Source organism: Triturus cristatus, chromosome 8, assembly GCF_964204655.1.
Source record: "Triturus cristatus chromosome 8, aTriCri1.1, whole genome shotgun sequence".
In the NCBI taxonomy this organism is placed as follows: Eukaryota; Metazoa; Chordata; class Amphibia; order Caudata; family Salamandridae; genus Triturus; species Triturus cristatus.
In genome coordinates, this window is record NC_140591.1 from 969298682 (window position 1) to 969325599 (window position 26918).

General features: G+C 44.5%; 1 protein-coding gene across 2 annotated transcripts in view; it reads right to left on the bottom strand.

Moving 5' to 3' along the window:
- The window catches only part of OFD1 (OFD1 centriole and centriolar satellite protein), a 449276-nt gene that overhangs the window by 170714 nt on the left and 251644 nt on the right, over positions 1-26918 (bottom strand). For both annotated transcript variants that reach the window (XM_085622492.1, XM_085622491.1), the window contains exons 10-13: positions 15926-16045; positions 15521-15594; positions 6946-7037; positions 1157-1346 (exon numbers count right to left, since the gene is read on the bottom strand). In XM_085622492.1, the coding sequence (XP_085478618.1) occupies positions 1157-1346; positions 6946-7037; positions 15521-15594; positions 15926-16045 (476 nt within the window). The remainder of the gene's footprint in view (positions 1-1156; positions 1347-6945; positions 7038-15520; positions 15595-15925; positions 16046-26918) is intronic.

Consider the following 26918-nt stretch of genomic DNA (forward strand, 5'->3'; position numbering starts at 1 on the left):
GGAGCCATTGTGCCGATTTCCCCATTCTCACAGATAACGGCAGGAGTCTCCTATTCCAGCTCTCAACACTGTGTCCTAAATTAATCACTTTCAAGACCACTTACTGGAGATACCCACTTAAAAGGGAGAGAGGTGACAAGCTAGTGTTCCACAGCTTTAATGAGGTACATGCCAATGCATTTTCAAGCTACAATGAATTGGTCATTTGTAACGGGGTGTATTAATGATCAAATAGGCATAGAAACTACCTGACCACCAAATTCATTACGCCAGAGAATATCCATTTGCAGAGGTGTGGAATAAACCTGTTGATCTAAGGAAGAATTAGGTAGCCTTTGTCTTCATTTGAGTACTTATTTACTGATCAATCCGAAATTCAGAGGCCCTTTAGACAAACTGCTCACAGGTTAACTATATAGGTATAGTACATAGACCATGTTGCCTTTGCCATAGAACCTCAAGTGCAGATGGGTCTGAAGTCCCTAAGAATAAGAGGTAACTACCTAGGTGGTTCAAGGCAAAACATGCCTTAGGAATTACATTTCTTCAGAAGTCCAATATTGATAATTAAGATTTCTAGTGCCTGAACAGCTAGGTATATCATCAATCTTCTTGGTATTCTTGACATAGTGCAAGAAGGGTTTAGTAAAATCGGAGTTCATTGAAATTTAAAACCTTGGATATTCTCAGTGTGGCAGCTCTCATTTTTCAACCACTGCAGAGGTTCTTCATCATGTAAGCCAATACCAACAAATTGCTCTACTAACAGGGAATGCAAACCACGGCTCCAGCCACTTAAGTACTTGTACACACAGACTACAACCCCATTTTCTTATTGTTTCTGCTGGCATCTTCAACATCTTTCTCTTAAAACGAACACTGAAGTGCTCAACCAGCAACATATATAATTCAATTCACTACATCAGGAATAAGCAGATCCCCAATTTAGGCTTTAACAATGTCTTGTACTGTGAGAAATTAATCGCATTCTCTGAGGCAGTTTTTGAGGGACAAAGCACATTAAAAAAACGCGGAAAAATGTAAGAAATTAAAGGTAATTGTTTTCCTTATCTTGAGCTAAAACAAACAATCAGCATGTACAAGGTGTGGAAAATGGGCTAACATTTTCAGAAAAAGTGAAAAGGAGATCACTTACTGTCTCTCAGGAGCTTATTTTCACTCTTTATTTCCTCCAATTGCTCCTTGAGACATCTAATCTGAGTAAGAAGATGCAACTTCTCTTCCTTTAATTGGGTATAATCATTGGTCTCTTGTAGTTGTTCATTCAGTGCTTGGGTTTGCCTTGTTAGCAAGGACCGTTGAGCCTTCACAGAATTTAATTCCATCTTCAGGTAGAAATAATTTTATAATATTAGTATTGGGTTTTAGTCTAGACAGTTGTCAACATTTACACAAAACAGACACTGTAAACTCATGTTAAACAATTCATAAAAGCTACTCGATAAATGTAAGAATAAAAGAGGGTTCCTTGTCATGAATCACATTCCTGAGCTTCAAAGTAATGTAGAACAATCATAACTTAATGTAAGAGTTACTTACCTTCGGTAACGATGTATCTGGTAGAGACGTTGTCTAGCTGCAGATTCCTTAACTTATAATATCCCCAAGCGTCAGACTGAATCTGGAAAAAACTTTGCAGCAGCACCTCTGCACGCCGGGGGAACGGCGCCACACGACCCCGCCCTGACGTCGTCCACGTACGTGACGTCAGCAAGGTCATACAACTCCCTCCCGGCGCGCTGACGTCAGTTTTCTCTGTAGAAACATTTCCGCGACACAACGCGGAGCCACCAGTAAAAAAAACTGTGAAAGTATGGGAACAGTGTGCGATGGATGAAAATCCGTGAATAAATAAGGAGAATGGTGCAGACACCATCGTAAAAGACAGAATTAGACACTACCTACATAAGGTGAAAGAACTGTGAGAAAGAACCTCGCAAGCTAAGCGAAGACCCTTCCCTAGTGTAAGAAGGGAAGAACATCTCAACAGACAGAAATGGACTGTTAGTACCATGCAGAATAACAGACAAAAATAGACTGTCAGTACCATACAGAACCGTGCCGTCCAGCAAGAACGGAGCACAGAGAGAACAACGGTCCACCGCAGGAATGAAAAGTCTGGCACTGCCCCTGTAGTAACGGAGGTCTGAAACAGAGGCGAACAGAGTCCCAAAGAAGACTACCGTAGAGGCGCCCAGAACTCTGAGCCAACAGAGAAGGCGGAAGACAGCAGGAGAAGAAGAAAAGGTAGAGAAATCTCCTGGTGACGGACAATCGAAATGGCCTCATTCTACAGATAAGAATCCTCTGAGAGGGAGGCAACGGTAGAATTGTGACAGAAACCCCTGAGAGGGAGTCAGTGGTATTATGGCAAGTCTCAAAGGGACGCAACAATGTAAGCACCTATGAGATAAAAAACCAATGCCAACTGTAACAGGGGGGCCAGCGGAGAACCACACTTGGCAAGGCCCTCACAGAACGGGGAGGCTGGGTGGGCATTAAGGAATCTGCGGCTAGACAACATCTCTACCAGATACATCGTTACCGAAGGTAAGTAATTCATACATCTGATAGAGACATCTAGCCGCAGATTCCTTAACTTAGAATAGATACCACAGCCATACCCCAAAGGGGAGGTGGGTCTGCGACAGATTAACAGACAGTGCCACGCATCCGATCCGGCAACAGAGAGACGGATAAAAGGGAGAGGCTGAGGCGGAACAGCCTGACAGCAACCCAAGCAGCTCGGAAGAGCAGAAATAATGGGATGGCAGATATCCTAAAAATGCCAGAATGGCGCTACACCATACCCATATTACAAAGAGGGCAGGTAGCATGGCTTGAGCCATATACCAGAGCAAAGAAAGAGAGAAAGAAAGAAAGAAAGACCACTCTCTGCTTAATGGCGCACAATCAGGACATTGACTCAAGTTCAAAAGAACCAGAAGAGATGCAACCAGAGCCTAACAGACTAGCCCATAGAAGGAAGGCTGAAGGAGGAGGTGCCAAAAGCCCAAAAGCAAGAGCTAGAACCTGAGCAATGCGATTGGAATAGGCGGCGGGACAAGAAACACGCCAAGTGCACACCCAATCCCAAAAAGGGGAAATAGAGGCAAATTGCATCAATGTTAAACCCGCCGAAGCAGGTAGAAACATGCAGCAGGCAAACGGCCACAGAGACCTTAAATTGGCTTACACAAAAAGCTTAAGAATGCCCGACCGGGCAGTATGAACCCAAAGCGAGAAGCAACCCACAATATAGACTTGCAGGCAGAAGTCAAAGACCACGGCCATCATAAGAGCTGTCCTAAGAGCTGTCCCGCAGGCGTAGCATTAACAAATGGAAGGAGCCTTAAAATTCGAGACCAAACACTCCAGAAAAGTCACGTACGGTGTGGAACACCAAAAAGGGAGCATTTGTCAAATTGGAAAATCACCCCAGTAAGCGGAAGCAAGGAGGACCCTATGGGCAACTTGCAACAACTCGACGTAGGAAGAGGAATACCAAAGCAATCTGCACATATACATAAATGTATAAATATATAAATATGTAGAGACAGAACAAGCCAGGAGCATGAACATGTCCATACCGGAGCATAACTAGTACAGTAAGGGCAGGTAGGAGCCGTTTTTGAAGAGGAGAGCAAGAAACCTCCCAAAGAGGTGGAACAGGCAACAGGCAGGATAACCATGGCGCAAGAATATGGCACCAGGGAAAAACATAGAACGCCGTACAACGGGTCACCAAGTGACGCATGGAGCCCGCAGGATCTCCAGGCCCAGGTGGGATAAGCAAAGCTATATAATAGCATACCAGTACCCCACATGGAGTATGCGTAGCACAAACAATGGGGAACACCTCTTAGGGCAATAAGCCTAGCCAAAAGAGCGCAGTAATGAACTGAACCCGTGAACTTGAGTTCCGAGCCATATGACATTACCGAGCTGAGCCACTGGCTCAATACCACATTCAGAGGACCAGACACAGCAATCTGTGGAACACGGACCAACTGGCAGCCCAAAGCAAAAGGCATCCAAGGGATGCCAATAAAAGGGTAATCACCCTTGGCCACAGGAAAAGAAGACGTAAGGCTCAACACCCATGTAAAACACGGAGCGCAGCTAAAGGATGTGATATGAAAAAGTACCACCACGGAAGAAAGGTCTAAGACGACCTAAGTGGGAGGACGAAAGCCCGCAAGGAGCCGATGAACCACCAACTCTGCGTGAGCATCAAACAGCAAAACCCCATCAAAGGGTAAGTCAACCAGTCGCTCCCGGATATTTTCGGGGAAGACACTGTCGCGTAACCAAGCGTGACACCTTAAGGCAACAGAGCACGCCATAGCATGCCCCAAAGAATCCGCAGTATCTAAAGCTGAGCGGATTGTGAATTCGATAAGGTCGTGGCCATCCCGGAGGAGGTGAAGGAGATCAACCCGAGCACCTTCAGAGGTGGATGAAAGCAAAGACTCTGCAGAGTCCGACAGTGCAGAAGTAGCCCGTGCTAAAACACACATTGTATTCAAGGATCGTAGGGCCGCACTAGTGGAGGCAAAGACGTTCCTGCCCCATGACTCTAGCCATCGGGACTCCCGAGAGGGAGGAAGCATTAGAGGAGGCAGGGAGGGGAAAGCAGTCTGCAACACAAACCCTTGCACATCAGGGTGTACAAAAAGACAGACAGGATCATGCGGAGCTGGAGAGTGGCGGTGCAAAACTGAACGAACCACCGGATCACCTGAAGCTGGCCGGACCCAGGTACCTAAAAGGGTATCATAAAGGGAAGCCTCAAAGGGTAGAAGCGGCTCCACAGTCCCGGACCCCTGATGAAGGACCTCAAGCAAGGGGTTGACAGATAAGGGGGCAGAAGGGCGTTGCATGCTCAAAATGCGGGTGGCCAATGAGACCACCCTCAAAAAAGCCTCACCGGCCTCGGTAGCCCTCCGTGGAGGAGACAACAACTCATCAGTGGGGGAGGGTTGCAAACTGACCCACCCCAGACAGTGAGGGTGCGACCAATGTTCCAGAGAAGGGACTCCCATTAAAGAATGAGGATCCTTACGTTGCTCCTGGGGAGGCGAACAGCCTGCCGGATCTGGGGGAGGCGAAGAGCCTGCCGGATCTGGGAGCTCCCGAGGAAGCTCAACAAATTCCAAGGGGGGCACAGGCAACAGTACGTCCAGTGATGGTGGTCGAGAAGACTTCGCCGAACTCCCTACCGAGGCCTCTGGAGAAGAGTCCATAATTCTGCGCCGACACGGCGCAGAAGCGACGCGAGTGGGCTCCAACCCCGCGTTATTAGACGCCGACTCAGTTACGTCTGGCGTCAACTCGGTACCATCCGGGGCCGAGACTATGATAAGCTTCCCTTCCGAGGAAGGAGCAGACGCCGGCGAGGCAGGTTTTCGGCGCCAGCCCGGTGACGACTCCACCATATCCATGCTAGGCTCCGACTCCGGGTAAAGGAGCGGGGGCAGAGCCGAGGAGGTGAGCCTCTGTCACCGGTACGGCGCCGACCTCGGCTCTGGACACGCGGCAGCCTGCCCGGCCCGGGGCATATGAACAGGCTCAGACTCCGGAGAAAGCAATGGAGGCGGAGCCGAGGAGGCAAGCCCCCCGTCGCCGGTACGGCACCTACCCCGGCTCCGGGCAGGCGACCGCCTGACCGGGAGCCTGGGGTGTGCTTAGAGCAGGGCTATGAGCACCGGCAACCACCTGCGGCGCCGCAGGGAAACCAGTCGGGCTGTGCCCTAACGACTCCACATGGACCGCAGACGGGGACCCAACTGGGCCACGCCCTAACGGTACCACATCTCCGACGTCCTGGGGGGAAGTAGAGGCTCAATTGGCGCCGAGGGAGAACCCATCGGTGAGTCCATCAGAGAGCCCACAAGAAGCGGAGGCCCCAGGGACCGGAGAGGGCCCAAGGGAGGTCTGCAAAGCTGCGGCATATGCCTCCATTTGGGCCCGGGTCGCCCCCACACCCGGAAAGGGTGGGTAGGGCGACTGCTGGGAGTGCACGTCCGGAACGTTCTGGGAACCAGAGCTCCTGACAACAGAAGAAGAAGGGGAGGTCTAAGGCCTTGGCGACAAGCGCCTCAACTTAAAAAAGTGGCGAACGGCGGCCCGGACCACGGACCCCGGAGGCCGAACGACGGCGGGAGTGACCTGCTGTTGAGACGAGGCGAGACGACTCCGACCTGGACAACCGCGTGGAGAGAAGCTTCATACAGCGCTCGCGCCGAGACTTAGGCTTCAGATGTTGGCACGCCTCGCGGTCCGTGGAGTCATGGTGCTCGCCCAGACACCACATACAAATAAGATGCGGGTCCATCGCGGACATTTGTCGCAAACATGAATTACAAGTTTTAAAGCCCGAAGGCATCGCACACTGCTCCCCGACGCGAAGCGTCGACAAAGCCTGAAGACAGGCCAGAGGAACCGCTCACTCCGGATCCGCGCTGCACGCGAAAAAGAAGGAAACTGACGTCAGTGCGCCGGAATGGACTTATATGACCTCGCCGCTGTCACATACGTGGACGACGTCAGGGCGGGGTCGTGTGGCGCCGTCCCCTGGCGCGCAGAGGTGCTGCTACAAAGTTTTTTCCGGATCCAGTCGGACGCCTGGGGATATTCTAAGTTAAGGAATCTGCAGCTAGATGTCTCTATCAGATTTGTAATCTTTTCATATACAAATATACTTGGCTATCCACCACTGGTATCTTTCTAAGGGTCATATGCTTCATGACTATTCCCCAGAATCATGGATGGAATGCAGGGTTCCCAAAACCAGATAATACTGAAAAGATCATCAGAATCCATGGAAGATTCAACGTGTCAACATATAAGAAATATTTCAACATCAAAACTATAACAACCCCTACTAATACTGTAAAACAACAGCTCTTCTAATTATATTACCTCAAGTTCTTTTACACGAGACACCGCATTCTCCATTTCCTCCTTCTTCGTATTTATAAAAATGGCTTCCTCACGGAGACGCATGGCCTCTTCTGAAAAGCAGAACTCAAAGTCAACACAAAATGAAATCAAACCAAATGTACTCCACTGTTATTTTGCATGTACTACATCACATATGTAGTTCTGATCACCAGTAACCCTGCTTTTCGCTGGATTAATGGCTCACAGAAATTTTGACTTCTACTAAAGAAATTCATAATTTTTCAGGAAAAGGACCCAACAAGAAGCTTTTACTATGAGCATCCACAAGATCTGTGGAGACTCTTGTAATGAGATATGCAAAATCATATTCAAGAGTGAAAGATCAAATTATGAATCAAAATGGTGGCAATCAAAGGCTCACATGTCAGCATTATTGTTGTTTATTCAACCACAATCTCTAAAGATTTCTTTAAAAAAGTGTTTGAGTAAAGAGTTGTGCTTATTAAGCATTACTAGGGTCAAATGGTAACACATTTATACTCCAGTAATTCCACTTGAGGGACACTGTTTGAGGAGTCAGCTCATATCACTGAATACGCGTAAGGCCCAACAAGTCATTATATAATAAACATACTGGATTTACAGTAGTACTGTAAAATCATTAAAAAAAACTCTAGCGCTTCTAAGAAAGGCAGGAAGAAACTGCAGACAGTCATTCTGCATAGTGAAAAAGTTGGGTCAGAATGTATTTGGACAATATTATTTGGGAAGCCCCATTGATGTTATGGATCAATAGTTGAGGCAAACCGGAGGCGGTATTGCTTTAGATTTTTCTTAAAGATTGCCTCACACTTGACAGATTGGAGCGGATCCCTTGGTATGCTTATATAAGGAAAACGTTTGAGTCAAAGGGTATCCCGAAATTATTTAATAATCAGCAATCAATAACCCTCAGCGGTAAAGTAAAAGTCAAACATTGATACCTTAATGAGGTTGCGGCTGGAAAGGGGCCTCTTTATTGAAACAGTATTTATGTATTCTTCTGAGTCAACCATACGAGGGATGGAACTCTATTTCGATTAGATATTGAACCTCACTAATTGTTTTTATTTGACTCGTTTAAGATGAAGCACAGTGCACTTTTTGGTAGCTTTTCTTTCACAAAGAACCTGGCAACAGGATCTCCCACCTTGTCGATGTGGATAACACTTCTAATCAAAGCACGACCCACTTTATACTGTTTTGTCCACTGTATTTAAATGGATTTCCTTTTTGGTCTCCTATCTTTCGTAGTGCTACTATTAGGCACTGTAAGGATGGTTTGGTGTTTCTACAGCAACTAAATACACAAGATATTTGTCAACCAGTTATAAATTTGATCAGATTTGCACTTAGAAACGTTATGAAGATTAAATGCTTAACCACAGGATGAATTTTTATGGACATCTGCTGCACGGAATTATTTTTAAATGTTTTTTAGTTTATTACATCCAATGTCTGAAAATTGATGTTTTAATATTTTTAATGGCTTATGCTTGGATTTATGAACTGTATATATTGTGTTTCCACTTTAATGACTTTTGCAGAACAACGATTATTGACTGACTGACATCATTTATGACATCACTGATGACATCTAAAATGCCATCACTGACGAAAAGACTGATCTAATCATCCAAGTTTCTTTTGTACACATTACTCTATACACAAACATGGCATTAGAGATCTGAAAGGAAGTACAAAATAGCTCAGAATAATATGAAGCATCATTGACGCCATCAAGGATACAACTCCCCTAGGTGTAGAAAGCATGTGTTATGTGCAAAATTGACCCTATACCGCACAATTCACGAGTAGCCTAGTTCACATTAACAATCAACAACAGATATACAGGAAACCTTTATTACACACACAGTGTTCAATCTGTATAAAACTGTTCAGACAAAGCCAAGTTTCTCAAGATACTCAAAGTGCCTTCCAAAATGAATGTCCTAGTATTGACAGCTTTTATCTGTATCAAACCCCTCACAAACTCCAAACCTACATTGAGAAATAAAGTTGATACAAGTAGAAAAGTGGGACTGTAAACAGTGTTTACTCTGTGGTAAAGAGTAAACTCTCTCCATACTGTTTGCAGGCAGTGAAACTCTCATGAGAAATACACCTCAGAGTATTAGAAGTATCTACAAAGAACACTGAAAATAACCAAACTACCTGCAGTCTCCATACTGTAGTGAAAAAGTTACAGATATCCCATCTTCTTCTAAAGTAAAACAAGCACATCTACACAGGGTAGTACCTGGCCCTCACTGTCTTCTATGCTATGTAGAAATGGTCATGATGTGATGATTCTAATAACGCAAGGCTGCGTGCAATACTTAGTATGTATGCAAAAACAACAATTGATGGACAGAATGCAGAACAATGTCATACATTCACCCCAGTACAGAGATCTGGGCCTATATCCATCGTTTTTTTGCTCACCATGCCGTTCCAGTTTGAACCCAGCCATATGCAAATCAGTCTTGACCCTGTGCCTCATGGGAACAGCCCAGCCCGAACTGCCAAGCCAGGTCCTCCCTGGACTGGAAACGAGCATCCTAGGACCGGTTTCGGGGTTTCACCCCTATTCAGCCAGGATAGCTTGATTCCAGTGGCATGGAGAGCAAGGGACCCACGTCTGGGCATACCCTTCCCACTCGGGGTGACAAATGCAAAAACAACAATTGATGGACAGAATGCAGAACAATGTCATACATTCACCCCAGTACAGAGATCTGGGCCTAAATCCATCGTTTTTTTGCTCACCATGCCGTTCCAGTTTGAACCCAGCCATATGCAAATCAGTCTTGACCCTGTGCCTCATGGGAACAGTCCAGCCCGAACTGCCAAGCCAGGTCCTCCCTGGACTGGAAACGAGCATCCTAGGACCGGTTTCGGGGTTTCACCCCTCTTCAGCCAGGATAGCTTGATTCCAGTGGCATGGAGAGCAAGGGACCCACGTCTGGGCATACCCTTCCCACTCGGGGTGACAAATGCAAAAACAACAATTGATGGACAGAATGCAGAACAATGTCATACATTCACCCCAGTACAGAGATCTGGGCCTAAATCCATCGTTTTTTGCTCACCATGCCGTTCCAGTTTGAACCCAGCCATATGCAAATCAGTCTTGACCCTGTGCCTCATGGGAACAGTCCAGCCCGAACTGCCAAGCCAGGTCCTCCCTGGACTGGAAACGAGCATCCTAGGACCGGTTTCGGGGTTTCACCCCTCTTCAGCCAGGATAGCTTGATTCCAGTGGCATGGAGAGCAAGGGACCCACGTCTGGGCATACCCTTCCCACTCGGGGTGACAAATGCAAAAACAACAATTGATGGACAGAATGCAGAACAATGTCATACATTCACCCCAGTACAGAGATCTGGGCCTAAATCCATCGTTTTTTTGCTCACCATGCCGTTCCAGTTTGAACCCAGCCATATGCAAATCAGTCTTGACCCTGTGCCTCATGGGAACAGTCCAGCCCGAACTGCCAAGCCAGGTCCTCCCTGGACTGGAAACGAGCATCCTAGGACCGGTTTCGGGGTTTCACCCCTCTTCAGCCAGGATAGCTTGATTCCAGTGGCATGGAGAGCAAGGGACCCACGTCTGGGCATACCCTTCCCACTCAGGGTGACAAATGCAAAAACAACAATTGATGGACAGAATGCAGAACAATGTCATACATTCACCCCAGTACAGAGATCTGGGCCTAAATCCATCGTTTTTTTGCTCACCATGCCGTTCCAGTTTGAACCCAGCCATATGCAAATCAGTCTTGACCCTGTGCCTCATGGGAACAGTCCAGCCCGAACTGCCATACTTAGTATGTAGTCAATAGAATCTTTGCCCTTTCGGAAACTTTTTCTGCAGGGTCAAAAAACTTGTGTTGAATATGCTAAACACAAGTCATCCCCTGCACACAGAGTTACACTTCCAAAGATTTATAGCATGTTCAATACCTGTACACACCTATAGTGCATTAGGACCACATGTGTTTTGTAAACACTAACATCCATTAGCTGGACACAGGCTGTAAAACATAAGGTAGAAAAGTAATATGGTAGTTAACTGCCACTATGTAAACTATAAAACAAATGAACATGCTCATTGAATGATGTCATCAGTGATGTTATCAATGATGTAATTTGAGATGTCATCAGTGATGTCATAAATGATGTCACAGAAAGGCATGAGTGATGTGATGTGTGAGTTTATAAGTAGTGCATGGCAGGTGCGCACATTATAGTTAGCTTTGCTAACTATAACTGGTGAATTTCTGTATTTTTTTTTGTTCAAAACGTTAATGTGGTCACTGATATATTCACCTGACTATAACGTCACTTTAACCATTGCTTTTTTCAGTGAATTACAATTTTTTTACCTAAAATAACATAAGTTATAGGTGAAGCCAACCCTCCTGCCATGCATAGACTTTGGCCGTGCACAACGTGGGTTTGCTACAGGGCTTGGCCTGCCACCTGGCCCTGTGGTCAACCCCACACTGTGCAAAGCCTTTGACATGTGCGGTGTAGGGCTGGATTTCGGCCAAAGCTTATATATTAAGGGCAGGGGGCATGCAGCCCCCTTCACTGAGCCTTTATTGGCCCCAGGGACTGCATCACAGGAGGCACCTTCCACTAAAAAAGGGAGGGAGGCAGCGTGGGCCCACTGTCGAGCCTTTTTGGGCCCCAGAGGCCCCCATCTTCTTTGGCCAAAATCTATGGGGAGGGGGCATGGAACCCCCTGTCCGAGCCCTAAAAGGTCCTGAGGATCCTATCCCCTAGGGCAAAATACAATAAAATTGGAGTGGGGGGCATGACGCCCCTCGCCGGGCCTTATAAGGCCCTGTTACCCCATCCCCCAGGGTCGCATGACATTATAAAGGGGAGGGGGGGGGCTGCGTGGACCCCACCTCCCAGGGCAGTGCCTTTTTTGAAGAAGGAAAGGAGTAGGCTCTTCTCTTGGTGCCCACCCAGGGTGCACACAATCAACACTTTGGTAGCCGCGGGGAAGTCCCTGAGCCCCTGCATTGTGTGGGAGCTAACATTGCTCCTGCCTGGAGGGCGCAACTTCTTTTTGCATGCTCCCTTCCAGTGGGAGCAATATGGGTTCTGTTACCCTGCTTGCATCAGGGCAGGCAGAGAAACAGAATACAAGTCTACTCCCAGCCAATGGGAGAAAGTTTAAATCTGCCGCCGGAGAAAAGCAGACTTAGTGTTTGCTCCCTTTTGGCAGGAGATTTAAAAATGCTCCAGACAGACTGGAGCAAACACATGCTACCCTGCATGTGCTAGTACAGGCAGGGAATCTACTGTGTCCCCGGGGTGGGCACCCCAGGACACAGTATTGGAGCTGGCCTAGGGGGATGGGGCCCTCGGGCCATTAAATGCTCAGGGAAGGGGATTGTGAAGGCCCCCTCCCTTTTAATTTGATACAGCCCTGAAGGATGAGGTCCCCACAGCCTTTTTAAGGCTCGTGGAGGGGTGTGGGGGAGATTATACACCAGCTCACTTAAAATAAAATCAGCTCCAGGGGACGGGGTCCCTGGGGTCTTCATACATTCAGGAATGGGGGCCGTGTCGCGCACATCCCCTTTTTATTTTTAACAAAATAAGCCCTGGTGGATGGGGCCACCATTGGCTCAGGGAGGGGCCACCCTCCCCTTAAATATACCATGGCATGGGGATGCGGTTCCTGGGACCCTAAATGGGCCGGGGAGAGGGGGCCCTACTCTGTATATATGCAGGAAGAAATCCACCATTTTTTTTTGTTTTTTCACAAACACACTTGACTCCTGAGGGAGGGGGTTCCTTCTGATTTCTTCTCATGGGGTCTAGAGGGGCACGGTTTTCCTACCCTGCTCTTTTATATCATTTTTCTTTTTTTTTTTTTAACTTCAAGACAGGGGACTAAATCCCCGAGCCCTGTAATGGCTACAAGTTATATTTTTCTCATCTTGCTGACATACAATCAGAGTGCCGGCAGGAGCAAGATGGCTCAAGGGAATAAAGCTCCTTGGGCCAATCAGAGCACTCCATTTTGAAATGAAGCTCATGCAAGGCTCTTACGGGAGTACCTCGGACCCAATGGTCCAGATAAACAAATATTTTTATATCCTTTATTACTCAAAAACTAATGAATGGATTTATAACAAATCACAAAAAGAACAATCTGCGTACCAATATCTAGCTTCAGGACAAATTTGGTTTAATTCTGTTCAGCAGTTTTTGCTGTAGCAGACATATATAGATAATGCCTGGGAAAATATGCTTTTGGGCCCCGCATTTTTTCCTCCGCCACCGCTTGAGGGATCACCTCGAAACTTTCCAGGAAGGAGCTTTAGTGAAATTGCCTTTGTTGGGGAAAGTTTAATGAAGATTAACAAATAGCGCTAAAGTTATTAGCAAACAAAAAAAGTCTTGTTTGTGGAAAAGGAACACTAACTTGAACTACCCAGTGTCGACTGCCACTGGGTAATAGATGCATTTAGATATATAGAAATACACACAAATACATATATACACACAAATACATATACACACACACACACACACACACACATATATACATATATATATATATATATACACATTTTTTTTTTCTTCACTGTAAAAACAAAGGTTAAAGGGACGTTATAGTTAGGTGAAAATATCAGTTAAAACATATAATTTTAAACTAACAAAACTGTAATTCACCATATAAAGTCATCTTGTGTACTTATAACGCTCGGCCTTGGCATGATCAGTGTTGTCATCAATTATCTCCCTTCAGATATTACAGTGATGCTATGAATGATGTCATAAAACGTGTAATGAGTGATGTGATATTGTAGGATATTAGCAGTGCACTGCGAGGGGTCAGAGCACTAATATATAGATAGCAGGGAGCTATATGTTTTATCAAGGGGCCAGCAGATCAATATATATAGGGCAGACCTATTGGCTTTACTAAAAAGTCACAACTAACTATAATCAAATCTATGTTTTATAAATGCACACATTGCAATGTTTAATAATAGTGATTGTTACAACATGGTGTTCAATGAAACATTTATAAAAAAATGTTTTAAACATTTTTCAGGCCATAAAGTACAGTTATAGACCCAACTTGTAGAATGGCGGTGCACACAGAGGACCTCAGAGCTCAGGGTGATGTCCTGGGAAGTGAGATATAAGGGGAGTAAACAGATGTGGAGATCCCAGAGCTGTGCACCTGCTCTTATATTTACAGTCTTCAAGCCTCCACTTTTGCAATGCTCACAGGTAGAGTTACATTGTTTCATGCTAGCGGAGTGACAGACATAAGTGTGGAGTCAAAAGTGCTGGTACAACATGTCCACCTCAACTAGGACGTGCGCAGTCCATAAATTGGGTGTTTCAGTTTCTGCCACGACCACTCTTTTGAGTCTAGATAAGGAGAGGACAATAAAAAGTTTCTATTCTCTGAGCTCAGTGCATTTGCCATCCTCTATATACTGTTCTAAAACCACTGCTACAATGTTATAAAGTATAAATGCGTGAAACATCCTTTACCCCGCAGGCAGAATCACGACCTGCCTTTACTCCGCAGTCACTATCCAGACTGCGACGTTACAACGCAAGTCATTAAAACGGCTTGCTTTAGGGGGCGCGTCGTTGGACTGGGGTTGGATTTTAAGTTCAACACCTTCCCTACTGATACACTGACTGGAGTTGGAATAGTAATATATACTATTCCAAAGTCCAGCGCCCCTAAGGCAAGTCGTTCTAACAATTTGGTTGATAAAGGAATGTGTGGTAACATCGCAGTCGGGGTAGTGGCTGCGGTCTAAAGGCATGCATGGGAAATACATGCGGGGTTTCATCTTACATCCTATAAAAGCTGTTGCTTGGTTTGCTCTCCCACCATTCGACAGAAGGTATATGCATTGTTAGCATCCCTTAGATGACTTGTCTGGATGACTTCAAGTCCCCATAATACCTTCCAACTGGATATTATTGCCTATATAACTCGAATCCGGACGCAAGGATTTTATTGCGTCCAGTGCTTTGAATGGGCAGGCACTGCCCTGTACTGAGTACCTGACCTTCTTTAATTTGAAAGGGAGAGTACCTGAACTTCTCAGCACTGATAAAAGAGATTTAACGGGAAAATACCATCACTTTTCAGAAGGAAATAGGTACTCTAAATAGAGAATACTAGCACTTCTATTTTTCCAGTTAAAGCACTGATTGCGTCTATGTGTACTAAATGCCCAAGATGGACTCATTAGCCGTTGACCTGGCTTTTCCCTTCCTCAACTTGAGGCAAATGTTAAGTTTTCAAATGTCACTGCTCTATTTCAGTTCAGTTGGCTGCATTTATTCAGCTTGACTCCTTGAAGGGCCCAGACTGCTTTCCATGTTCAGAGCTTAGATGACCTATTGAGCCTTGCTGGCATGTTATAAGCCATCAAGAAAAGATGTAATCTAGAATGTCAAGACATGCTGCAGTTTCCTGAACTATTTACAATATTATAAAAAATATCAATCTTAGTAAGATGGGTACATAAATATTTTCAAGAAGTAACCTTTATTTCTTCTCTCATCTTCAGTGACTTTGTAAGTTCTCTTTACATAGTCTTCCTTCAGCTCAATCTGGTACCTGGAATTAAAATATACAATTACACACAAAGGCACAAAAAATTCGCAATTTCAAAAATGTAAGTTTCAAACATGTGGTTGGTCCATTGATACAGCACACACAAAAGACTGAAAAATGTAGTTCAAATTTACTTTTGCTAGTTTCATCTAATAATATACTTGCATGTAGTTTAGAAAACACAGGTACTAAGTTACAACCATATAAAACTTGCAAAGATTTGGAGAACACCATATAAAGAGCACAATAAAGATACCATTCCTAAACATTTCATATAAACACATTGACATTCCATGTTGTTTTCCTTTTAAAAAGACAAAGTACAATACTTTACTTCAAGACTTCATTCTTAAGCTTTTGGTCAAACGTGTCTTCTATGTTTTTCACTGCAAGTTCTCTACGCCGAAGAGCATCCTCAGCACTTCTTTTTCTTTCTTCATGCAGTTTTTCAGTGCTGACAAAAAAGAAGAATGTTAAAGTTACTAATCTTTATGAGAACATGCTAAGAACTATACTAGTTTTATCCTTTACAAAATGTTACCAACTTGAGAATTTGACCTCTAGTAGGTAAATTACCCAAGCTCCATCAAACTTACTCAATTCAATAAGTCTTTATTCGATAATTTCTATCATAAAAGACACAATACAAACATAAAAATATCATAAAATATCATATGGGCATAAAATGAATAAAAGTTACGAAAAATCATACATTCCATATGTAATCGAATAATTCCCTAACGATTGATTACCTGTGAATTGATTTCAGACCATAAAAAAAACAAAAAATCAATAAATAAAAAAAGATAGAATCCATACAAATGACAATATCCTTAAAATTCAATCATAAAACAGTCCTTTTAGCCAAAAACACAGAATTAAATGATATAAGAAATAGCAGGAGCAGCCTCCAAATTTGTTCTACGCAGTGCCCAACTCCAGCTAAGAAATGTCGCCATGGCAATGACAATATCTTCACGAGTGTTAGTTGTCAAAATACGCATAGCTGTCTTACATGAAGGTTAGAGCATATAGGCTTAAGTCACCTGTGTCGCGGGCCCTTATATGCTGGGCACACAAACAGTACATGAGCTATCGACTCTACCATGAATGGGCACGTGGGACAATTGATGTCTAAAGTATTGTTCCACTTTGCCGTAAAGGATCTTAACGGAAGAGTGCCCACTCTAAATTGGTGATATAATTTCCTATCACCCGGTCTCGTGATAAAGTTCCAATAAGCTTCTGTTCTCATTACAAGCTTATGCTCCAAGAAGACACCTGTTAGGGAGCTGCTACTCACCACTGACATGGTCTTCTTACTGATCAAGCCCCAGTAGAGTGCTTTATTCTCATTTTTATTAGGAAACAAATTCCCTATTGGATCTTCCCACAGGTGGCTGAGCCCCATATCATGCAAGGATCCCCTGATCTTTTGCAACCATTTAATTTTTGAGGACAGGTCTGCTTTTTTAATATGTAATACTGCATTGGCGTAAGATGCTAACTCTGGTGTCGTCCATAGCCTCCTCCAATAGGCTAGGGGTCTAAATCCTGCAGCCTCATCAAATGAGGTACAACCTAGATCTAACAAGAGGGGCTTAATAGGAGTTGATTGGGGCAGGGCGGTTAATGACCTCAAAAACTTGTTTTGTGCAAGGACTGGGGGGGGGGGATAGATTTTCGATTCCCAGAGCTCTGCACCGTAAATTATTGATGCTCTGATTTTCCCATTATAGATTGTTAACACCGGCCCCACCGGTTTAGTATGTGAAAGTCGATATTCTTTTAGTAGGGCTCCTGCTAGCTGGTTGTGCCTAAGCACTAGGAGATCTAGCTGGGAATTCCAGTTCATCCTCCTACCCATGGTAACTTCCAGATATGTAAAGGTATCAGTTTGCTCCAAAAATACATTGTTCATTACTACTCTGCCTTTTATGTTTTTGTGTTTATGCAGCACCATGAACTTGGTCTTATCTACATTTATTTCAAGTTCATGGTCGTTGCAAAAAACAATAAATCTATCAAGGGCACGTTGCAGACCAGATTGAGTTTTGGACAATATTAAAGTATCGTCTGCAAACATTAGAAGTGGTACCCTTGATCCGGTAAGAGTTGGAGCATCAGTTTCAAAATTGGTGTAATATAAGATAACCTTATTTATAAACAGGGAGAATAGAGTCGGGGCAAGAACACATCCTTGCCGCACTCCCCTATTAACTGGGAAGCGATCTGTTAATTCGCCCTGTTGTCCCCACCTTACCTGGGCATAGTTGGCCTCATGCAACTTGATGATAGAATGTAAGAGCTCTAGTGGCATTCCAGCCTCCTTTAGGTAATCCCATAGTTTATAACGGGGCACTAGGTCAAAAGCTGATTTTAAATCAACAAATGCAGCATATAAAGTCCCCCCTGCTAGGATCACAGTACTCCAATAGATCATCATAAATCTGAACACTTGGTCAATGGTGCTGACATGTGGTCGAAAACCCGCTTGATAGGTAGATAATACATCCTGGTCTATTATCCATTTGTTGACTCTACCTAACACTAATCTAGCCACGATTTTTTGTAGGGTATCAATCAGGCTTATCGGCCTATAGTTGCTTGGACTGGCGCGATCCCCTTTTTTATATATTGGGATAATTTCAGCCCCACGCCAGGTTTCGGGTATTGGAGCACCTCTGGCCAGGGCATTTATGAGGATATGGATATATTTAATCCAATTCTTCCTATCTTGTTTATATATATCGGCTGGAATACAATCCGGACCGGGGGCCCTTCCTGCTGGGACACCATCCAAGACTCTATCTATCTCCCCTATATCAAATGTTAAAACAACACCAGGGATCAACTCAGGATATTCGGTTAGGGTACTTGACAGGGAGGCGAATTGGGCCTGGTAGTGCGAAACCCAAAGTTCGGGGGGCACATTATTAACAGGTGTAGGCCCTATTTCTCCACTGCCCCATTTAACCAATTGCCAGAATGTAATCCAGTTCTTCCTATTACTAGCATTGGTTAACTTTCTCCATCTCCCTTCGTCAAAGTTCTTCTTAGCCCTATGTTGAGCTTTTTTATAATTTGCCCTTGCAATTTTAACCTCTTGTGAGACACCCATCTTAATTGCTGGTGAGAGATGACTAAATGCAGTCCCACATGCATCGCCATACCATTTGGCTGATTTCTTTATTGGATACCTAGGTGCTCTCCTACTTCTTGTAAAAATGGTCTTCAATTTTGCGAAAAGGTCCTCGTGCACCTTCGCAAAACCAAGAAGGAAGTCAGCATGGGTGTCCAAAGAAGAAAGGGATATTAGTGTGCCTTCAATAGGTTGCTTAATCTGGTTTAGGGTACTTTCGTCTTCTGATACCACTACCCATTTCAGCCATCGACTGTCTTGTGACATAATTACTTCTCTTTTTACTGTTTCTATGCAAGCCCCCGGGGGATCCAGTTTCCTTCCTGCTAAAGTTAGTAACAAGGGGTCATGATCACTCTCCGGTCTATGCTGTACCTTCATATCCACAATTCCCAGCCAAAGCTCTAAACTAATGAGAAAGTAATCTATTTTGCTACTTCTTATCCCATTGCTAAAAGTATTAGTGCCTTCCATATCAGAGGGGGATCTCCCGTTAACTGCCCGGAGACCCCTCCCGAGAGATATACTTTTTAGTTGTAACGCCGCCTCGGTCCATTTATAAATTGGCGGCAGCGATAAAGATGGTATCCCCCAGTTCGAGTCCTCCTCCATACTAAGACTATAGTCATCAAGACCAAGAGGCTCAAACGTACAATTCAGGTCACCTGCAATCACCAATATATTTGGACCATCTAGATCATTTATAAAGGTATCCAAGTGGGGAATAGTTGAGGATGCTTTCCCCCCTACAATCCCTCTCGCATATACATTGAATATTATAAGATCTGGCTCACCCTCTGATCGAACTTTAATAGCAAGAATATCTGGGCTATCTATTAATAGCTCTTCTATTTGGAAGGATGTCTGTTGCCTAACCCAAGTAATCAATCCCCCGCTAGGTCTCCCTTTGCGATTTACGATTGCCGCTTTAGCAAAAGCCAGATAACCTGGGCGGTAAATCGTATTCGTAAACCATGTCTCCTGGAGAGCAATAAAGTCATGCCCCTCAATGTAGTCTGACCAATCAGGTGACATAATTTTGGAGGATAAGCCGGCAATGTTCAATGATAGGAAGGAGATTAGAGAGTGAGATAAACCTTCAAGATTAGCAAGAAGCGGAGGCCAAGCCTGCTGCTTGGCCTCCGTTTGTTGCAATCCTACTTGGAGATTCGAAGGAGAGATAGGTCGAATGGCTGTATTCTCTGACAAAGTCGGGATAGGTGACTGTAGTCAATCACATAGATCTAAATCGAATAACAGGGCAAATCTATTGGACAATGGGACCTCTATAGGTCTTTGTACGGATCTAACTGGTACCCATGGGTGTCTTACTACCCTAGTACAACTCAGCTCAGTATTAAGATGGGGCCCAGGTTTATAGAAGAACCCTAGCAGTAGAACAGAAATTTTGTCCAGATATCTCCCATGACTTCTGCCCAAATTATCCAACAAAAATCTAGTTGTATGTTCATTATTGAAATTCACAACTACACAATCGCCATACCCTGCCTTCCTCAAAGGACCAATCCACGATGTACGTCTAGCCATTATCATGTAATTAACAATGCCCTCCTCCCAAATCCCAACACCCTCCAGTTGAGTGTTAAACCAGTGCAGGGCTTTAGATAGTAGTTGTTCAGTGGTTTCAATCTCTCCCTCCCGCAAAACTGGTACATTTCTCAGAACAACCACTAGAGGAGCTGCTGCCGTAGGAAGATGTAAGGGACGAGAATCAATTTTGGGTGTTTCATATTCCAGACCTCCGCGTCCCTGTGGTCCGTAAGATGTACGAACTTGTCTTGCTTTTATGGATGTTAACATCTGGCGCGTTGTTTGATGCTGTCACGGCTACCACAGTTCCTTTCCCCGGGGTACTCATGATGGATTGGGTAAATTCACTGGACATATTCCCTATTTCAGTGTGGTTTCCGGTCGATGGAACTAGACTTTTATGTGAAGTGACGGCTAGATCAATAGGCATCCTAGGGGCAGTTAATTTCAGACCGGGAGACTTAAGATTTGCTGTGGATAAAACTGGAACAGTATTATCTAGTTTTCTGGTTATGAACGCAGCTGTAGACTTGGATTGTACAAGGAGGCCCTCAAGAACAGAACGGTCCTCAATCCGACTCAATCTGTAGGTGATAGGAGTTAGCAATGTGTACAATAGATTTTCGAGTCTTCTCCACATTTCCTCATTGGAATTTTGACCAAGACCACCCATGGAATCAAAGTTAAAATCTGCACGGATGGAAGCAGCATTTTCTATGGGATTGGATTCATCCAATGTGGCACATCCTCCATTTTGGTGCGTCCTAGGCGCTTTTGCGGTTTTGGGTCTCTGTGGGCCTCCTCCCCTCTTTCTCTTTACCGCGGGATCAGGGATAGCTTGGTTGTTTTTATTTTTGGTCACGGACACAGTCCTAGTAAATGTTCGTTGAGGCACACTGATGACAGACTTATTTGCAACTAAAGGCAGTTTTGCAAACTCCTCCAATGGCCCGTTTGGAATGGAAGTATGCCCCATCACCTCATCGTTGTTGGTAGCCATTATTGCGTTTGTAGTACAGTTGTCGGGAGTGCGGGCTGAAGCCACAGTACCGAGGGAGGATCTTTTAGACGGTAACGGTTCGAGAGATAAGCGGCGCTCTGTAAGAGCCATCTCTTTTTCCAAGACAGAGGTTGCTCTCAGTAGAAAATGATCTAAGGTCCCTGCCACACTACTGCCTTGGAGCGCAGCTATCATCTTCCCTTCTTGCTTGCTCATTTTTGGGTTTAAATTATAACCAAGGCACTAGACTATGTACTCTGGAGTTATTGGAGTGCAAGATAATATGTTAGCAGCACTAACCTTGAACAGTGATCAGATTTAGAGGGGGGGAGGCCCGGGCACGGCCTACTCCGGTCTCTGACGGGCTCAGACAGGCCCGCCCTTGGCCCAGGCTTCACCCGGCGCGCGCCCGCGCGCGTCCCGCAAAGCGGGTGCCGCGAGGTGCTTTATGGCGTCCAGCAGATGAGCACAGGTGCGGGCAGTTACTCAGAAGGGTCCCTGGGACTTGCAGTCCCGCTGAAATTGCAGACAAATTCCTCTCTGCTTACGAAGCGGGTGCCGCGAGGTACTTTACGGCATCCAGCAGATGAGCACAGGTGCGGGCAGTTACTCAGAAGGGTCCCTGGGACTTGCAGTCCCGCTGAAATTGCAGACAAACATCTCTCTGCTTACGAAGCGGGTGCGGCGAGGTGCTTTATGGCGTCCAGCAGATGAGCACAGGTGCGGGCAGTTACTCAGAAGGGTCCCTGGGACTTGCAGTCCCGCTGAAATTGCGGACAAACTCCTCTCTGCTTACGAAGCGGCTCCCAAACTTACTCACTTAACAGTAACTTTAAGCGTACAATCTCATTCCAGACAAATGATTTTATGACAAGGATTATGGTCTCCTCTCAGGCATTTAGTCTTTGTCTACTTATGATAACAGCAAATGGAGGTGTATTTCCATCACTGCAAAGAAGAGACCAAAATCAGATTCAGTGAAAGAGGGTATGACAAGCGCATAATTCAACAAGCGCTAGAGAAAGTGAGGAACATTTCTAGGGACAATTTGCTGTCTTTAGAACCAGAACTCCATTCTGAGTATGGCAAATCATCTTGTGATGTAAGTAGAGGTGGGGCCAAATCGGAGGTTTGCCTTATAACTACTTATAGTCACCAACAGAATCAGGTGAGGTTCATTGTTAATGGCAATTGGCCTATAGTTATGACAGATACTATCCTGGGGGAACGTTTACCACCAACACCCACTCTCACTTTTAGATGGGCCATATCCATGAACAGTGCTTTAGTGAGAAGCAGTCCCGAATTACCAACTCAGAAGTCCACAGCTAAAGGTAATTGGTTAACTTTGAAACACGGCTTCTACAAATGTAGCCCGTGCAGAGCATGTAAATTTGGAAAGAACACCTTTGAATACACCTCTGCATTTGCTAGTAAATTCATTCCATTGAAGGCAATATAGAACTGCAGAACTGATTTTGCGGTATATGTTCTAACATGTACCTGTGGATTTCAGTATGTCGGCAGCACAAAGCTACAGGTTCATATCAGAATCCTGCAGCATCTGAGGGCCATAGTTAATTCAGACTCCTCATATCCTGTAGCTAGACATTTCAAAGTGATGCATAACAATAATCTGGAGTGTCTAAGATATTTTGTGATCGGGGCAGTGCCACCGTCAGGAAGGGGAGGTAATAGAGAAAAACTCCTTCAACAACTCGAGTCCAAATTTATATTGGAACTTGTCTAGAGCCCCTAATGGTCTTAATCAGGGAGAAAATCTTCACAATTGTCTTTGAATTTTCTTGAAGCCCTCGATTGCAGCGATGATGAATTAGTCAATATTTGGTGACAACAAATCTGCATATCTTTAGGAGTTTACCTGCGCCATACTTGATGTATTTCTATTGTTTTTAGACATTTATTCTGCACTGTTTTCCACAAGTCAACATCAGACATTCTGAGTCTCCTTCAAAGTAAATTCTGATATTTTTCTGACGATTTCAATATTCCTGTAGAGTTAAGTCTTATACATTCACTTTTGAGATACTTAGATTTTATGGAACCTTACTGACACAATGATCGCACTATTTGAGAATATTGCGTCTATGGCACATAACTATAAGATAGGAGTCCAATTGAATCTGCTGTTTTGCAGTTTCCCGATTTTAAGAGACATGCCACACTCTGTAAAGAGTACTTTACAATATTAATGCACTTTAGGGAAAGTTTGCACTTTGCACTTAATTGTTGTATTGATCAGTACTGTATGGCCATGGATTATAAATGTATATTTTTATGTGAATTATTAGGCAATACTCCTGCTATTGTAGATAAGCCATTACATTGATTCTATTACAATATTCAGGCTGCAATCTTGATGTGATCTATGCTTTTAGCTAACATCATTGTACCCGTTTTAAAAATTATGTAATGAGGACATTAATTGGTTCTGTACAACAGTTTGTAAATATTAATGGACACAAGGCAATACAAATTCAGATAAGAGAGCAATGATCCACTAGTGGCAATAAGGCATTTAGGCCTGACTATGTATTCTTTTTCTAAGATATACACTGTTCAATTGTGATCTTATTTTGTATTATAACAGATGACTATATTTATAACATATATAGGATAAGATTGTAAAATTTGGAATTAGTTTGTCCGTAAATTCATACTATGAGTATTCTTTCTTCCATGGCCATGAATGTAGTTGGTCACATGGTGCGGCTATTGACTATATCAGCTGTTCCTGCAGCACGTTGTGTTATGTGAGCAAGGCCACCCGTGGTGGCCGAAACGCGTCATACCGTACCGCCATGTCGAAAGGAATATATATATATATATATATATATCACCCACAAGGTATCCCACCTTCAAGGACGACACTTGAGTGAACAAGCGGATTCTGCGTATTCAAGCAGCATTCCTTTATTCTTATTTCAACCGGAACATCAAGGTGCTCGTTTAAAATAACATGGCCCTACGCGTTTCGGAGCTCCTGCTCCTTGGTCACGGGCTCCCGGCAATGTTCGCAGATGGATTAGCGTGTAACAAGAGTCCTCCATTCACAGTCCTTATAGTAGGTGCAGCCCTCTAGTGGGCGTAATCCATAAGAAAGATTTCTGGGACTCGTAGTTGTTGCCACGCTGCTGTTTAGATTCCCCAAATGGATTCCATCTTTAAACATGATTTATTGCACAATTTAAAGCTCTCCAGTGAGCTACAAGTACCTGATTCCGGGAACTTAAGAGATACGAGTTCAAACCTGCACCAGCATCACAGTCAGTCCGTGTGCAGCAGCCCACCTGGGTTGTGGTAGGTCGTCCTCACGGCCGGGACAGGCCGTTGCATATCACCCACAAGGTATCCCACCTTCAAGGACGACACTTGAGTGAACAAGCGGATTCTGCGTATTCAAGCAGCATTCCTTTATTCTTATTTCAACCGGAACATCAAGGTGCTCGTTTAAAATAACATGGCCCTACGCGTTTCGGAGCTCCTGCTCCTTGGTCACGGGCTCCCGGCAATGTTCGCAGATGGATTAGCGTGTAACAAGAGTCCTCCATTCACAGTCCTTATAGTAGGTGCAGCCCTCTAGTGGGCGTAATCCATAAGAAAGATTTCTGGGACTCGTAGTTGTTGCCACGCTGCTGTTTAGATTCCCCAAATGGATTCCATCTTTAAACATGATTTATTGCACAATTTAAAGCTCTCCAGTGAGCTACAAGTACCTGATTCCGGGAACTTAAGAGATAAGAGTTCAAACCTGCACCAGCATCACAGTCAGTCCGTGTGCAGCAGCCCACCTGGGTTGTGATGCTGGTGCAGGTTTGAACTCGTATCTCTTAAGTTCCCGGAATCAGGTACTTGTAGCTCACTGGAGAGCTTTAAATTGTGCAATAAATCATGTTTAAAGATGGAATCCATTTGGGGAATCTAAACAGCAGCGTGGCAACAACTACGAGTACCAGAAATCTTTCTTATGGATTACGCCCACTAGAGGGCTGCACCTACTATAAGGACTGTGAATGGAGGACTCTTGTTACACGCTAATCCATCTGCGAACATTGCCGGGAGCCCGTGACCAAGGAGCAGGAGCTCCGAAACGCGTAGGGCCATGTTATTTTAAACGAGCACCTTGATGTTCCGGTTGAAATAAGAATAAAGGAATGCTGCTTGAATACGCAGAATCCGCTTGTTCACTCAAGTGTCGTCCTTGAAGGTGGGATACCTTGTGGGTGATATATATATATATATATACACATATACATATATATATATATTATCTACTGGCGGTCGCCAGTAGATAGTTATAGTTAGGACCGTGTTTCCATAGGAAATCCGCAACATTCTATTTGGAATAACTTTGGCGCCGATTGACGAATCCTCGCGAAATTTTCAAAATAGGTGGGGCGCTCCGCTCCGCTCCTTCCCTGAAAGTCTCGGGGGGGATTCGTCAAGCGGGGGCTGAGAAAAAGGGGGGTCCCAAAACGCGTTTTCCCCATGCATTTTTCCATTGGACCTTTAGTCCAAGCTACAGCCCGAACGGCTGAACAGAATTACTTGAAATTTGGCAGAGAGGTAGTCCTCAGGTCAGGGATGTGCCTTTTGCAGGTCTGGTGTAAATCTGTTCAGTATTTCCTGAGAAAATAGCATTTAAATCAATATATATATCTATAGGCGCGCTCCGTGCGCGTACGGTAAGCTTACCGTACGCGCACGCTGCCGTGCGCGAGCGCGATTCTGATTGGCTGTTAGATCTTAGTAAACATTCGAATCGGTCGAAACCAGGAAGTGTCGGCCGCCATTTTGTCTCTCGCAGTCTGAGGGGGTGAAAAACAAAGGTGGAAAACCTGAAAAGGGGGCATGGTGGACAGTTCCTGAACCCCTAGCCTTTGTCAGGGGGTCCCAGAAGGACCCCCAAGGGCCAAAATTTCCTTTAATTTTTTTACGAAAAATCACGGAGTACGCGTAGCGTGTGCGTATGGTGGAAACGGAAAAATTCCGCGAAATGCGTAACGTGGGCGCGCGGTGCGATAAGCGCACCGTGCGCCCACAGCGTGCGCACGATGAGCGAAGCGCACCATGCGTGTACGGTACGCGCACGGTAAAAAACCTTAAAAAAAAAACCAAAAAACCCATAACTTAGCATTTAAAAAACCGTACAAATTCACTGAAAAAACCATAGGTTTCACACACGTTATAGTTAGGAATTAGCATTTAAAAAACCTTGCAAATTCACTTAAAAAACCATAGGTTTCACACATGTTATAGTTAGCTGGACATTTCACTCGTGAAAAACCATTGAAATTCCCCCGTTATAGTTAGTGCAGGCAACTATAACTCACGCGACCGCAATCCTCTGCTGATGACGTCAGATATTACATCACTGATGACATATGTGTCTTTCTGAAAAAAAAATATTTGTAATATATGTATAGCTAAAGATTAATGGAAGAAGACATGGGTAAATAAGTGTCTAAATACAGTGATGTAATATCTGACGTCATCAGGAGAGGATTGCGGTCGCGTGAGTTATAGTTGCCTGCACTAACTATAACGGGGGAATTTCAATGGTTTTTCACGAGTGAAATGTCCAGCTAACTATAACATGTGTGAAACCTATGG